This window comes from Malaclemys terrapin, chromosome 9 (assembly GCF_027887155.1).
Source record: "Malaclemys terrapin pileata isolate rMalTer1 chromosome 9, rMalTer1.hap1, whole genome shotgun sequence".
In the NCBI taxonomy this organism is placed as follows: domain Eukaryota; kingdom Metazoa; phylum Chordata; order Testudines; family Emydidae; genus Malaclemys; species Malaclemys terrapin.
Window position 1 is genome coordinate 26,139,183 of NC_071513.1, and position 15,256 is coordinate 26,154,438.

Here is a 15,256-nt window from a genome sequence, read left to right on the forward strand (position 1 = left end):
GCACCCTGCCCCAGAGGCATGCAGCAGCACCCCCTGAGCATGGTGCCTTGGGCAGTGGCCCCCTTTGCTCAGCTGGTGCCTCCTTACCTGGCCACCACTGAGTCCCATCTGCAGAGATGTGTGATTAACGCTCATTAAAAAAGTGTTAATTTTTGAGTTTGACAGTTCTAGTGAGAACATAAGAATGGCCATACTGGTCAGACCAGAATCCATCTAGCCCAGTATCCTGTCTTTTGATAGTGGCAGGTTCCAGATGCTTCAGAGGGAGTGAACAGAACAAGGCAGTTTGAGTGATCCATCCCCTGTTGTCTAGTCCCATCTTCTAGCAGTCAGAAGTTTAGGGACATCTAGAGCATGGTAAGGTTGACTGAGTCCTGGAGCTGAGAGGTGTAAAATGGATGGAGCTAGTGCTGCACTTGAGGGTCCTGCTCTTAACAAATAGGATGAGCAGCTTGAATGTTCAGTGAGAATTTTTAGGGTTTGTTTCTGTGGGTTTGTGTTTGTAGTCATCTGTGTGCAGGTAAGTTAGGGACAGCCCATGGGCCTCTGGCCATAGGTCCCTCAGTGATACTGATTGGAGTCTCCTGTTAAGACCCTATGCAAATACACTTGTCTGTGCTGACAGCAGTGCTCAACCCTGCCAGGCCTATTTGCTCACTGCACTCTCCATTCCGCAATACATGGTAGGTGTTGGCTCTGAGAGGCTGGGTGTGGAACTGCTCATTGAACTTTCCCCTGGGATTTTGCCGTCTCAAGCAGGTGACACTGATGAAGCTAGAGAGAAACTAATCTTGACAGTTGTTGGATTTGTGGGGTGTGAGATTGGCTTGTAATGATAACACTGTGTTCCTTCTCCAGGCCAGTGGAACTGTGTCCATGGGTGTGCTATAAAGGCAGGTCAGTATGAGGAAAGGGCCTGGGCCCTGTGCAATACTTTCACCCGTCTCTGCTGTGGAAATGCCTTGGGTTCCTTGTCCCCCGGGCATTATTCCTATTGGCAGCAGCTGGCCTGTAGCAGTGAGGCTGCCAGTTCATGTTAGGTTTTATAGAAGATTGTTACTGAGAACAAGTCATTGTGTTAGTTCTGTCCTTAGTTTTCAACTCTTTATTCCCTGGGTTGAGTCCAAAGCACTGGGGGTGGGGAGAAGACTGGCTAACCCAGGCCTGTAGGTGCAAAAGCTGGGCCTAGAGCTGCTTTTTTCCTGCAGTTTGACCTTTTTTGAAGAGACAGTCCCAGTGTTGCTAACAGCAGTGTTTACTAGAACTTCCAGCAGAAGTGAGACAACACCAGCTGCCACAGGTGGGACTAAGTGGCACATCCGATTCCTTGTCAGAGAAAGTCAAACAGACTCAGTGTTTGGCTTGGCTTGCACTGGGGTTCCCACCTCTGGAACTGAACCAGTAATCACAATGGTGGCAATTGTTAGAAAGTGTCCCTATATGTGCCAAGGGTCCCTTCCAGTGCCTGCAGTTGCAGAAGTTAAGGACAGAGTCTTGCACATAACTTTAGCCTCCAATGCTGATGTCAATTGAGCTATGCTCACTGTACTTCCTCCATGTGTGGGATGGGCGGGTACAATTCATCAGACCACATTCATTTCCTGGGAGGGAATTAAAACGTAGTACAGGAGCCAGACTTCAAAAGTAACTTTATTTTTATTAAGACTTTTAGGTGCCTACAAAGCAATAGAACAAATCCCAGCTCAGGAAGGCAGACCTAGCCCCAGATCCTGTTTGGCAAGAGCAAAGAAGGTTTGAGGATAATGACACCACCCCACTACCGTGCTAGAAGAAGTCAGCTGCTAAGAGGAACTGCAATAAGCTTCCACACATAGGGCATAATGGGTTCTCTTTTGCTTCATAAACAGCCAACATCCAGTTAATTCAGTAGCAGGTTGTGTGACTTGCTTACATGGATGGAATGTGAGGGATGGATGAGTGCAGGTACCTCGCCCTTTACAGCTGGCTGGGAATCTTAATGGGAGAGAATAGTAAAGGGACAAATGGTGTGATAGTGCAAAATGATGGATGTGTCCTCAGTAGATAATGTCCACCACATCATCAGCAGGAAATGCTTAACAATGAAAGCAGCAGTGCTACACAAGGAGCCTAGCAGAACAGTTGTGTGTGTGTTTGGTGCTAGACTACAGCAAGCATGATTTGGAAACTAGTCCCAAGAATTACTCCACCGTTGGGGGTGTTAAATCATGATGGGATACAAGCATATGTCCTAATCTTAAAATCCAGGAAGATGGCTGGACAGACACACAATACTAAAGTTCACTGAAGTTACCTCTTCTCTCTTCCATGGATCCCAACCAACCCATTGCCCTAGAAAGGAGCAGCTGGGGAGGGAGGAAGGATTTCTAGCCATGTCCATAAAAGGGGCTGAACAGTTTGTTCACCTTCTAGAATTTGGGAAGATGGCAGTGTCAGGCTACAGCAAGTGGCCACTGGACAAGAACAACAAGGCAGAGTCAATCTCCTATGCAGTAACTGCTGTGCTACCCCCCTCCCCCCGTTCTCTTACCACAGAGCACTTATTCCTCTTACCGCCCAAGTGCTTCTGTGCTGTGAACAAGGTACAGGGCCTACTTTTAAAGGAAACTCCAGTGGATGGTGAATTGTGCAGAGGCACCTACCTAGGCAATGGCAGACAGCAGCTTGGCTGTGCCTAATGCCAGGTTCTGCCAGCTACTTTCTCCCTCCAACACAGCAAGAAGTAGCTACTTCACTAGTGTTTGTACAATTTTGCAGTGCCTGATGGATAGGGCAAAAGACATTTGAGACCATGTTGGAAAGAGAGCCTGCTCTGTGCTTGGCTTAAAATCAGCACCACAGCCTCATCATCTTGTGCTCTAATTCAGACATGGTGCATGTATACAGACCACCCTCTTTGGCCTCACACCTCATTTTGATGGGCAAGAGCAGCACCCTATAAGGATCTCCTTTAAAAGAAGCAATCACCTACTGGAAAACACACTCACTCCATGGATACAGGTCTGGCTACAGAAGCCACCCTTCATTCCCCAGCATCCTCCATACCCCACTTCTCCATCAACTTGTGCAGTGCCTAAGCCAGAAACTGGAGATTAGAGCCCAGCTCCCTGTCCTGCCACATCCTTGACTCCATGGTGTAAACAGGAATAGGTTGGGTCCATCAGTACAGAGAGCAGAGCTGGGATCTTGTGGGAGCTGAGACCCACAGAGCCAGCAGGATAGTCACACCTCTGCCCGAAGCTGAAACTTGAAGGAAAATCTAGGTTAGTGTTAAATCTCCCCAATGCTGCGGAGAGCAGAGTCTTCCTGCTGTGACCCAATGAACTGCAGGGCAGAGCAGCCATTACTAGAGAGGACCTCATCAGGGACAGTGAACAGTTCTCTCCTTCTGCCTCTGGTAATCTGGAATGGAAAAGCAGGCATTAGTGTGGCTGATGGAGTAGGACACACAGAGAATGGGCTCGGGGTGCTATTTGAATGCAGGCATTGCTCTATATGGAACAATGTCTTGTCAGTAGTAGTGAGGAAATTGCTACTACAGTAAGGGTGACAAGTCTAAGGTCCAGGATCAGCCTGAATACAAGACTCCGAGGACTGCTCTCTAGAATTGATTTTAATGGCATGTTTGTTGGCAGCTTAGCCACTTCATTCCTAAATTCCTTCAGCACTCTTGAAAGTAGAGCAAAATCTAGGGATTTGGTGCCCTTTGATTTGTCAGCTTGTTCTAGCACTTCCCTTTGACACTTCAGTCAAGACACCTGATCTTAACTAAGGTGAGGCACTATCTCACACCACCTTCCATCATGAAGACTGATGTAAAGAAGTCACTTAGCTTCACTGCAGTATCCTCTTCTTTTAGCTACCCCTTTTGATTTCCTGATAGGACTTGTGGGGTTAAACACTCAGGCATCCTACATCTCAGATTTAACGGATATCTTTCTGGTTGTGGCCCTGGCTATTTGCTCTGTTTAATTTCCATCCAATTCAACTGCCATAGTTTGCTTCTCTCTGATGGCCTCATTAGGGTTGGATTTCCATTTTCTGCAGGATACTTGTTTGGCTCCAATAACCTCAAACATGTCATTTGACCACCTGTGTGTTTTCTTACATCTTTGTACCTTGGTTGCTTAGCATGCGGAGTCCTAAGACTTTAAAATTTGCTCCTGTTGATCAGTCTCCTTTTTAAAAAATCTCCATTCTAAAGAGCCACCACTATGTGGCACCTTTCCTCCCCTGAGAAAGTTTAACAATTGCAGCCACTGTTAGTTATTCAAATTATATCTACTGAACCAATTCCTGAGTTAAGACTAATTGCTGCTTGTGTGCTCTAGATCTAGCTGTTCCAAGAACCTGTTTTAAGCTGGTCAGTTGTTTGTTTAAACCTTGCCTTGCTAGGACGTGACCAGTTTATATGCAGGTACTGGATGTCACCCATTTACTGTTTTATTTGACTAGTGTAAAATCTTGAGAGATCAAAGCAGCAATTGTTTCTGATCAGCAGCCTGCTACTCTAATCCTATGTTTGACTCTAGCTTTTTAGTATTTGTTTAGCTGGGGTCAGCACAGTCTCTTGCTAGGATGCAAGGCATCAGGCTTCACCATCAGGATTTCAGAAGCAGCTGAGTCATGGGAGAGGGAACTAACATGCACTTACTGTAGGGGAAGTAACGCACTCGCATGATGATCTCACGGGCAGTCTTGAGGATCTCAACAGCCTGGAAGGGAGTCACTAAGTTAACAGATTGGGCTGGCAGAAATTAGTTCTAAAGAGCCTGCCCCCATGCCACCCCTCAAACCCAGCTAGAGGTTCCAACCCCCAGCACACAACTTGCACTGATTGCTGCTGCTGCTCTAAGTGCAATGCTTTAGCATCCATTCAACTTCTGTGGGTCAGGACTGAACCATAACACATTAAGGAAGGGATGAGGGGCTTCTCCCCTACCCATCCTATAGCAGGCTTGTGATGACCAATTCTGTGCTTTTTCCCTTTTAGGGTTGCTCACTTCTTTAAATCAAGAGCGAGCTCTTACTGAAGAATCTCACAGTAGACAAGGATCATTCTCCTAGTTTATAGGTGGGGAGATGGGAGCTGCCCACGGGCACACTGAGTCAGGAATAGAACTAGGAATAGAGGTCTAGGAGCATGCCTTCTAGACTTGCTCTAGCTAATAGACAAAGCTGTAAAGTAAATGCCATACTGCAGGTTAGTGCAGGCTGGGGTGATGCTGTGAGGGGGCAGGATCAGCTCTCCTCACTGCACATGCCTCCTGCCTCACTTCCCTTAAACCCCTTTCTATGTATCTCAAATCGATACAAGCAGTATATGACCCCTAGCAGCAGCAGGGGGAGCTCTTACCTTGCTGTGCTCAATGTCCTGGAAATCTACATCATTAACTGCCAGGACCTGGTCTCCCTCCTGTAGCCCTGCTCTGTGTGCATCTGAGTCAGGGATCACCTGGAAATGGAAGAGAAAAGATGGTCAAGTCAGTCAAACCAACATATCAGACTATGCAGAGCTACTAGTCCACAGTTCCCTCCCCAAACAGGTCAAGTCAGACCCCCAGAGCTCTATAGTACCACTCAGCCTCTATATTTCCCCTTTGTGGTGTCCACCTCTGCTCCCCTCAAACCAGTAGGGCATGGGGTTTGGGTCAGAACTGAGGTTCATTAGAGCTACAGGGGTAAGGAGTTGGAATCTGATGTGCTATGGTCCAGATTGTCCCCACTTGCTGATCCTTTGGCAGTTGGTAGTTCACAGCAACGGGTGCTAGAGCTCCAGGTAGTGTATAAATCAGCCCCAAATAAGTAAACTCTGCTGGTTTAGCTTGTCCAAAAAGCACTAGACAAAGTGGCAGAGAGAATGGCAAAGGGACTGATGTACCTTGGAAATGAAGATCCCCAGCTGGGAGGCCTTTCCTCCTCGAATGTTGAAGCCCAGCTGTGAGAAGAAAATAGGATTAGTAGTTGAGTGGAATGTGAACAACTGCCAGCTACTGGGACTTCTGCTCCAGTGGCAGCAGGGGAAGGCATTCAGAACCTGCAGCTGTTACCCATGGGTTCAGACAACACCCTGAAGCATTCAGTGTCTCTACTGGCACCTCTATGGCAACCCTTGTATCCCCCTGTAAAGCATCATCCCCATTTTACAGCTGGGGAGTGGAGGTAGAGGTCAGTGGCCCAGTTGGGAATTTAACCCCAAGCTTTTCTCAGTCCCAACCCTGTGCTTCAACCACAAGACATCCACTGCCTGGGGGGATAAGTGTCAGCCATCGCCCAAGAATAGGCCAGCAGAACTCTAATGCCCTGGCCCCCAATTTCAGTTTATTATCTAGGAAACATTTTAACAAGTGATAAAAGTAGGACAGGGAGTCACCCTGGTAACAGGAGCCCCATTCCCAGGGGCAGCAGGTTTGTATAATTTTTAGTGATGCCCAAAATGGGTCCAAGTCTGCCCCTGCAACTGCCTAAGGTTCTGGGAGGGAGTTTGGATGCAGGCTCTGGGCTGGGGCAGGGGGTTGGGAGGGGTGCGATGTGGCTCCTGGGCAGGGGTCTCCTCATGCTGCTGCCTGCAGGCACCACCCCCACAGCTCCCATTGGCCACAGTTCCAATGGCAGAGTTGGGGCGGGGGCAGCGCGCAGAGACACACCCGCACTCCCAGGGGCCGCAGGGATGTGCCAGCCGCTTCCAGGAGTGGTGTGCTGCATGGAGCGAGGGCGGGAAGGAATTTTAAAATCGCTCAGGGACTGGGAGATGCTCTGAGGGAAGCATGCAGGGATGGCGGGAGAGACCAGCCCCTGAACGTTGGTGGAGCCGAGCCCCTGGGCTCTGAATATTTCTGGAGCACAGGCACCACAGGCCCATACAACTCGCTGCCACTGCCTCCAAAATGTCTCCCTTAGCATGTGCAGAAGGATGATATCCTTCTCAGAGTGTGGTGTGGGGTTACCTCCTCCCACCAACATCTCTCTACATGGACTGGTCTCCAAGTAGGACTTTTCACCTCTCAGTGGAATGAGATTGTTGTACAAGGGGCTGGAGAGGTGAGCCTGAACTGATCCTTCACTGCCAACAGCTTCTCTAGGAAGCAGTAGATGAAGACCGTATTTGTGTATGACCCATATCTCCCATCCCCTGAGGCCATGGGGCATATTGTGCCTTAGAGCCCTGGAGTGAAGCAAACCTGCCACAGCAGAACAAGAACCTACTAAAGCAGCAGACTGCACACATTGATGCCAGGCCTCAACCAGCAGTCAACCCTACCTGGGCCTGTAGAAAAGGCTAGTGCCATGCCCTCAGAGTTCTCACCTGAGCCCCAGGAGGCTTCTTCAGCACAATAGTGCGAGGCAGGTACTGGGTCAACTCATTATTGTAGTCAGGGTGGCCAATTCTCTGCAAAATGCAACAACTGCTGTAAGAGACCTGAAAGCAGGGAACATAATCCCCCTAAAGGAGTTTTCTACACCCCAGACAGGAATTCCATGCTATCACTGCTCAAGATGCACTTTTGATACCTATGGTATGCTGCCAAGTAAAAGTGGTGAGGCTGGTGGCCAGCAGGGATTCCTCAAGTCATTGATATCAAGTACTTATGTACAGCTAAAGGAGATCCATCAAAGCCAGCTAACACTCAGCAAGGCTACATTACAGTGTGATCTCATCCCTATTACCATCACCCTTCCCTTCCTCCCCAAAACATACACAGCCATTTGCTTGTTACCCCCACTTGTGTTATTATGTACACTTTTCCAGGAAAGGTCTGTTTTGTCCTATGTTTTTGTACAGCACCCAACACAATGGAGACCTGACCCTGATAGAGCTTGTGTGCGCTACCACACTACAACTAGTGTGACAGCCTTATTCCATCCAAGACAAGCAAGGATCTCTGCTGTCGGATGCAGGCTGTGAGGGGAGGGCAGTGCTAGCCAGAACTCAGCATCACGTTAAACCACTAATTCAATATTAAAGGATGTGTTGAATCAGGGGGTTAGACCAGGGGTGGGCAAACCGTGGGCCATTTTAAGCCAGCCCCCTCTGGCCGGGACGCTGGGTCGGGACCAGACCATGCGGCTTGGCCCTACTCCAGTCGGGGTGCAGGGTTGGGGCCGCACCACGTGACTCAGCCCCACTCCGGCACTCCAGATGGGGTGCAGGGTTGGGGCTGCACCACGCAGTTCCTGGAAGCCATGGCTTGGTCCTGCTCTGGCTCCTACATGCAGGGGCAGTGCCTGCAGATGGGACAGTGTGGAGAGCCACCTGGCCACGCTTCTGCGCAGGAGCCGGAACATGCCACTGCTTCCAGGAGCCGCTTGAGGTAAGCGCCACTTGGCGCCTGCACCCGATTCCTTCTTGCTCTCCAAACCCCTCGATCCCAGCCCGGAGCACCCTTCTGCACCCTAAACTCCTCATCCCCATCCCCACCCCAGAGCCCACACCCCCAATCAGAGCCCTCACTTCCCTCCCACACCCCAATTTTGTGAGCATGGCCCACCATACAATTTCTATTCCCCAATGTGGCCCTCGGGCCAAAAAGTTTGCTCACCCCTGGGTTAGACTCTGATTCTTCCGGGCTTTGACTGGGCCCTAAGCAGACCACATATCTTCTCAGCCAGTTCCTTATAAAAGGCATCATCCCTACCCCAAAAATTAGGCTTTCTGGTCCACCCAGGAAACCCAAAGACCCTGCTGTCTAGCTCAGAGAGCCAGGGCCAAATAAAGTTGTAACCTCAGCATCTCCTTTAATAGGAACAAGGAAACTTCACGGGATATGGCACAATTGCTGTAGATCAATGCAGTCTAGATGGGAGACCTGGGAGGACAGTAGGTCACGTGGTTTCTTTTTCCTCTGAACAGGGGTCCCCAATGCAGTGCCCGAGGGCGCCAGGGCATCTAAGTGCACCCGCGTACTGGCCAGTGGATGAGCATCCGCCGAAATGCCGCCGGCAAGCAGCGTCATCCAGAGGCGCCACTGAAATGTCGCCAATTTTTGGTGGCAACACCTCTGGATGAGGCTGCTTGTCGGCGGCATTTCGGCGGATGCTCCTCCGCTGCCACGGTCCTCCGTGGCTCATCGTCTGGCCAGACGAAAAAGGTTGGGGACCACTGCTCTAGAACACCTTGGCACAGCATCACAAGTTTGAAAGAAATGGCTATGGGTGGAACAGGTTCCTTGCATTAGTCAAGGAGACTGGGTGTGGTGGCCCCAAGCAAGGCAGAGGACTGCCATTTTTACTCAAGGGATGCTCCTGTGATAGCCAGAGCTGGTCAGAAATCTGAGCAAATCAATGCCAAAAAGCCCCAGCAGCTGCTGCAAATAGGAACTCTATGGTAATAAAGGGGGCTGTAACCACTGTATTAAAACAGAAGGGAAGAGGACACCAGGAACACACAGAGGGGCAAGTATCAAAAGATTATTTGGAGAGTTAAAATGTATCCTTTTAAAACAGATTTCTTCTGTCACTAATTAAGCCTGAGATAACTAGCAAAAATAAACTTTATGATCTTGTTTACTTTTTGTGCTTCTTGTTATTTGGATGGAAAGATCAGATTAAGTAGTTTGAGGTTTTAGTGAATTTCACCTTCGAGTTCTATACTAGGCTCAATACTGTGAACACTGCAAAACAAGATTTAAAACAAAACATGGCTTTCACTAAATATTTTATTTCATGGAAGTTTCTAGCAACATTAAGTAGTGGCTTGTAAATTCTAGTTCAGCTTTCTGATTTATAGCAGGCTTAGCTCTTATTTAGGCCCCTGTCCTGCAATGAGTATGGGTGGATCTGTTTTTAATTGAGTTCCATGCAGAAGTCCATCTGCGGTTGTAGGATGAGGACCTTGAATTACAGAGCAGAGCACTGGTGGTCTTAGCCATCTGTAAGGCAGAGCAAGCTGTTGGTGTAAAATGAATTAATATTTAACAAAAATAGTTGATACTTATGTTAAAAAAGGTTACAGACAATTATAATAGCTATTTTCCACCCAATTTGCCTCTCAATCTACCCAACCTGACAAAGGGTTAGTAAATGCTTAGCTCATTTTAAGAGAATCACTGACACCACCTACAGCTGTAAAGGTTTATAAAAGAAGAACAGGAGTACTTGTGGCACCTTAGAGACTAACAAATTTATTAGAGCATAAGCTTTCGTGGACTACAGCCCACTTCTTCGGATGCATATAGAAGAAATTTCTGAAGACTCCCCCAGGTTAAGCCAAGGCGGCTCACCCAGAACCGAGCTCTCAGAGGAACCATCATTCCAGCTGTAACGAGTTTCCCCAGGGCCCAGCACCCCATTTTTCAGAGCGCCGGAAGCCAAGCACTGACCTCGTGGGGAGGGATCCAGGCCGGCGGGTTCTCATAGGCCGGCAGAAAAACGACAGGGTAATCGTCATAGGGGATCCTGCTGTCCATAGCGGGAGCGGCTCTGCGGGGAGAAAGTGCGGCGTCCCGTGAGCGCCTGGACCACTGAACCCCGAGGCCACCCCCACCCCACGGCGCTTCCAGCTGCGGCGGGGCGAGAGCAGGCTACTGGCTGCCCCGCAGTCTCAGCTGATGGGGCCCGTCCCGCCGCACCGATGGCGGAGAAGTCCCCTCCTACAGCGCCCAGGCCCGTAGCTCCGCCAGAGGGAGCCCACCCCGATAACCGCCACCGTCCGGCTTCCTCGCACCGCGCCCACAGCACGATCATGTGACCGAAACCGACCTAGATCATGTGACAAAGCGCGAGTCGATGACGCCATCCCTAGGTGCTGCCCCTGGTTACATGTAGGGAGCGTGTCTCTTTCCGTACGTGGTGACGTATCACGTCGTGGCCCTGCCATTGGCAGGCGGGGCAGGTTTGAATGTTGGCGGTTAAAGCTCCGGGACAAGGAGAAGGACAAGTAAGTGGTGGCCGAAGGTTCAGGCAGGTGACGGTTCTTTCCCGCGGCCCTGGGCTGCTGGCGCCTGTGCGTTGTCACGGGGCCTCCGCGAGGGCCGGTATCTCTTCCCCGGGCGGCCCGGGGGCTCTGCGGCCCGGCCCGGCTTGTTCTCCGGTGGCGGGATCCGAGCTCCCCCGGTTGTTGGCTCGGGGGCCTGGGCTGCCCCCATGGCGTCCCAGTGACCCTCCGAGCGCGGGGCGGGCGGAGCTGGGCAGAGCCTGGCGGCCCAGAGCTGGGCCCGTGTCCCCTGCCGGCTTCCCCACGGGGCCCCGCCTCAGCCCCTCGGGGTTAGAGAAACGGGGGTGCAGCTAGGAGCAGCGCCCGCCTCCCCGGCTTGGCTGAGCCCCGCCCCGCATGATAGGAGCGGGTCCGTCTCTCTGCTGCGAGGCCCCTGCCAGCACCCCGGCCCGCTCGCCATCTCCTCCCGCCCTTGTTCCCCGCCACACAGCTGGAGGCAGTGGAGCCCTATGCCCGCCTCCCTGCCTGGCGCTGGTGCTGCCTGAGTCACCCCAAGCCTGGGCTCTGCTGGCTTCTCTCCAGGAGCGTTTTATGAATGTTATTACGCTTTCTTCGTGGTCGGTTTGTCACGATTCCTCCCGTGGGAAGCTCTGGGGCAGACAGAGCCATGTCTGCTGATGGTATGGCATGATGATGCTCTCTTCCAGAAGGGGCTCGGTTACTATGGTGACTGGACACAGAAACTGAGGCTCAAGGAAGTGAAGGTTGTACAGCACGTCATCATTTTGGGAATAGGGAGGAGAAAAGCTGGTCATCTCTCTCTAGAGCCTCAGGTGACAAAAATGCTTCTTTCCTCCTGTTAAAACTGATATTTTTTATCATTTGTACTATTTTTTTTTCTGAGAAACAACCTCCTTTTCAACTAAATAGCAATCTGCTGCAGACACCTTGTAGCAGATATTGATGAGAGATTGCAGCAAAATCTACAGCAATCCTTGACCAGAAGTGTAGCCACCACCTGCAGCTGAGGAGAGAGAATGGGGTCTTTACTACTCCACATGTTCCCTAGCCTTAGTGTTTTTGGTCTTCCTTGCTAATGTATAGCTCTGTCTGTTGCTGTTCATCCTTTTCCTATGCATTGTCAGAGTGAAATTATCTGATTCTTATTAGTTTCAAGGCTAGCCCTGAAACTCTAAGCAGTCATAAAACCAATCAGGTTGTCATTAGTTACTCTGGTCCTTGGAAAAGCTTTGAGCAGCAGAGGCCTTGGAGGTATGTTTATGTGCTTGGGTAGATGATGCTGCTTCAGGTCACCTATAGCAGGTTTTCTTTACAATTCTGAGGGCTTGCCTACTACAGGTTATAGCAGCATTATGCTGACCTAAGCACCGGTGTGGACAGCACAATGTCAGTGGGAGAGCTTCTCACGCCAACATAGCTACTACCTTTCATGGAGGGGGTTTTATTATGCTGATGGGAGAACTCCCTCCTGTCAGCATAGAGTGTCTTCACCAGATGTACTACGCCACTGTAGTGCTTCTAGTGTAAATGAGCCCTAAGTGTCCTAAAATCTAATTAATTTTTTTTAAGTTAAATGTTAAATTTATGCAGAAACGGCTAGCTTAGGGTTTCTCACTTATATGGGTAAATTTTCTTTGTGCAGTGAATGTGATATAATGGAATCATAGACTCTTTCCAACTTGCCGGTGCAGACTGTGTGGAAGCTAAATGTGTCTTAATGCCCAGAGCGGCTGTCAAGCCTGAGAAAGGAAATCCAGCTGATGATACTTACAGTGAGACACACTGAATTTTATTTCTTTGGTTTTTTTAGGGAAGCTATTGTAATCTGAAATGGTGAAAGAGGATGAGAAAGTCATTCCTGTGCGTGTGGTACTCCGCTGCCGCCCCTTGGTCCCCAAAGAGATCAGTGAGGGATGCCAGATGTGTCTATCCTTTGTGCCTGAAGAGCAACAGGTAAGTAAATGATGTCTTGACTATGAAGGATCAAAATCTTTCACTTACACTAGAATCACTCCATTGAGTCAGTGGTGTTTCTGTAGACTTGTACCATTGTAAATTAGCTGTATTTAATATCAAGTAAATGAACCCATAAACTGCAATGTATGTGTCACTACTTGCTTTCTCATCTTTCCCACAGGTGATTGTAGGCAATGACAAATCCTTCACGTATGATTTTGTGTTTGACCCATCTGCTGAGCAGGAGGAAGTCTTCAATACATCTGTTGCCCCTCTGATACGGGGCATCTTCAAAGGTGAGAGCCTGTTGGGTTGTTCATAGTAACTAAGTGAAATCTCTTTTTAAAGATGCTGTCAACTCTATCAGTTGGGTTCAGGGTGGCATCACAAAGTCAAGTAAAACAGCAAAAGCAGCCAGGAAAGATCACTTGGTTATCCACTTTGATTCCCCCCACCCACCATACCTTTCCAAGTAAACAAAATGCTTCTCTGATTAGGAATCAATTCCAGGCTGCAATGGTGAGTGCTAAATCCTGCCTATTTACTGCTAGCGTGATATTCCACTTGGTAACCAAGATGACTTGTGCAGTCTCACTGAGCTTCAAGGAAAGCAAAAATGGACTGACTGACTGACTTAAAACACCATAGAACATAATGTTCTATGTTAAGATCCATTTGACTGCTTGATCTGCAGTCTGACACTTGATTGTTATATACTTCAACTTTGAGATTGGTTACCGAAGATGTTGGTGGGGAGGGGAAGGTTGACAGAGCAATTAAAAATTGTTTCTGGCATATTTAGTCAGCCATAAAATTAGGTTTAATTAATAAATCTCACCTCATATTTCATAGTCCAGATAAGGCATCTGGTTCTTTTCAGCTTTTTGTTCTTGATTTAGCAGACTATGAATTGTGCATTTATGCTGTGTAAACTGAGAGGGTGAGTGCCAATGCTTCTCTGAATTGGAGATTCTAGCTTCTGAGGACACTTCACACGGAAGCATACTAGGATACTCCAATCTGATAAGGTCTCTTCTTAGATAATCCCATCCTCCTCCTGATTCCAGGCATTCTCTACTTCTTCAGGGTATAATGCTACTGTCTTGGCGTATGGACAGACAGGCTCTGGAAAAACATATTCTATGGGAGGGACTTACACTGCTGATCAAGAGCATGAACCTACTGTTGGGGTCATTCCTCGTGTTATCAAACTGCTCTTTCAGGAAAAAGAACGGAGGCTGGAATGGGAATTCACCCTGAAAGTCTCTTATTTGGAGGTAAAAGCTATTTACAGTTTCAAAATATCTGGAATTAAAAGCAGACTTTGTAATAAAGTGAGGCTTAAATAGGTCAAATTCTTCGGGCAACCAGGCTTATTAAAATCGAAGCCTTAGGTCACACATTATGTTGGAGGCTTGGCTGGGACTGGAACCAGATTCCAGTAGGCTCCTAGTCTTTTTTTCTAATCATAAAGCCTCCTTCTTGTGGTTGTTTAAATAGTCTGGTGTGTTTTTTTTTTTTTTTGTTTTTTTCTTTTGTAACACTCCAGTGAGTAGGGTTGTGGCAGCTGAACCAGGAGAGCTGGTATAAAGGGGGATCTCAAGGACTTTAGAAAGGGACCTATAACTTTCCATGAATGAAAGCCTATGTAGCAGATGGGACTGCATCCTTTTGTCCTCAGTGTGCATATCTGGCTGCTAAGTCTAACCTTATATGCTTGCTACCTGGGACAAGCTCCTAGAATGTTCTGTTGCAATCTATAATGGGGATAGGACTGCTGCACTTCTTCCTAGAGCAGTGGTTCTCAAACTTATTTGATCAATTGAGCGCCCCCCCCCCCGCCCCCTTCTTTGTGTCTGTAGTCGTTTACGCAACGAGTACATATACCATCACACCACTCTGAAGGCAGAGTGGAGAGCAGCAGCGGCTGCTGGCTGGGCACCCAGCTCTGAAGGTAGTGCATGCTAGCAGCACCCAGAAATAAGGGTGGCAATGTGAAAAGTGAGATGTGTCAATATCACTTTTCACAGTAGATTTAGCGCCCCATTGCCACCCTTGCTTCTGCCACTGCAGGGCTGACAGCCAGAGCCCGCCACTCTTGGTGAGGGATTGAGGGGGAGACTAGGGAAGGAGAGCCTGAGCCTGGGTGGCGCAGCTCTGGTTGTCCCCTTTATCCCTGCCTCCCAGGTGTGCACAGCCTTTGGCATGAGCCCCAGCCACCCAGGGCTGACAGCCAGAGCTCTTCCCCACCCCTAAAAAAGCACACAGCTCTCTCCTCTCTTGACACATTCCCACACCTCCCTTGGGAGTCCCACCCCATGGTTTGAGAACCGCTATCCTAGAGAGATTTGCCTCAGATGAGCAAGGAGCATCTCTAGCATCACACTCTTCTCTTTTGGGAATTGG

General features: G+C 49.0%; 2 protein-coding genes across 2 annotated transcripts in view; one reads left to right on the forward strand and one right to left on the reverse strand.

Annotated features, from left to right (window-relative positions):
* Positions 1-1,632: 1,632 nt before the first annotated feature.
* PDZD11 (PDZ domain containing 11) lies at positions 1,633-10,666 on the reverse strand. Its single transcript, XM_054038965.1, has 7 exons — positions 10,631-10,666; positions 10,320-10,419; positions 7,307-7,390; positions 5,882-5,938; positions 5,357-5,455; positions 4,655-4,715; positions 1,633-3,402 (listed from the first exon to the last, which is right to left on the reverse strand). Exons 2-7 carry the CDS (start codon positions 10,404-10,406, stop codon positions 3,362-3,364), a joined length of 429 nt encoding a protein of 142 aa, XP_053894940.1. The 5' UTR covers positions 10,407-10,419; positions 10,631-10,666; the 3' UTR covers positions 1,633-3,361.
* Positions 10,667-10,699: 33 nt separating this feature from the next.
* The window catches only part of KIF4A (kinesin family member 4A), a 37,851-nt gene continuing 33,294 nt past the window's right edge, over positions 10,700-15,256 (forward strand). Inside the window, exons 1-5 of the mRNA XM_054038963.1 lie at positions 10,700-10,876; positions 11,581-11,706; positions 12,705-12,847; positions 13,032-13,146; positions 13,937-14,127. Coding sequence (XP_053894938.1) covers positions 12,725-12,847; positions 13,032-13,146; positions 13,937-14,127 — 429 coding nt within the window. The 5' untranslated portion in view covers positions 10,700-10,876; positions 11,581-11,706; positions 12,705-12,724. The remainder of the gene's footprint in view (positions 10,877-11,580; positions 11,707-12,704; positions 12,848-13,031; positions 13,147-13,936; positions 14,128-15,256) is intronic.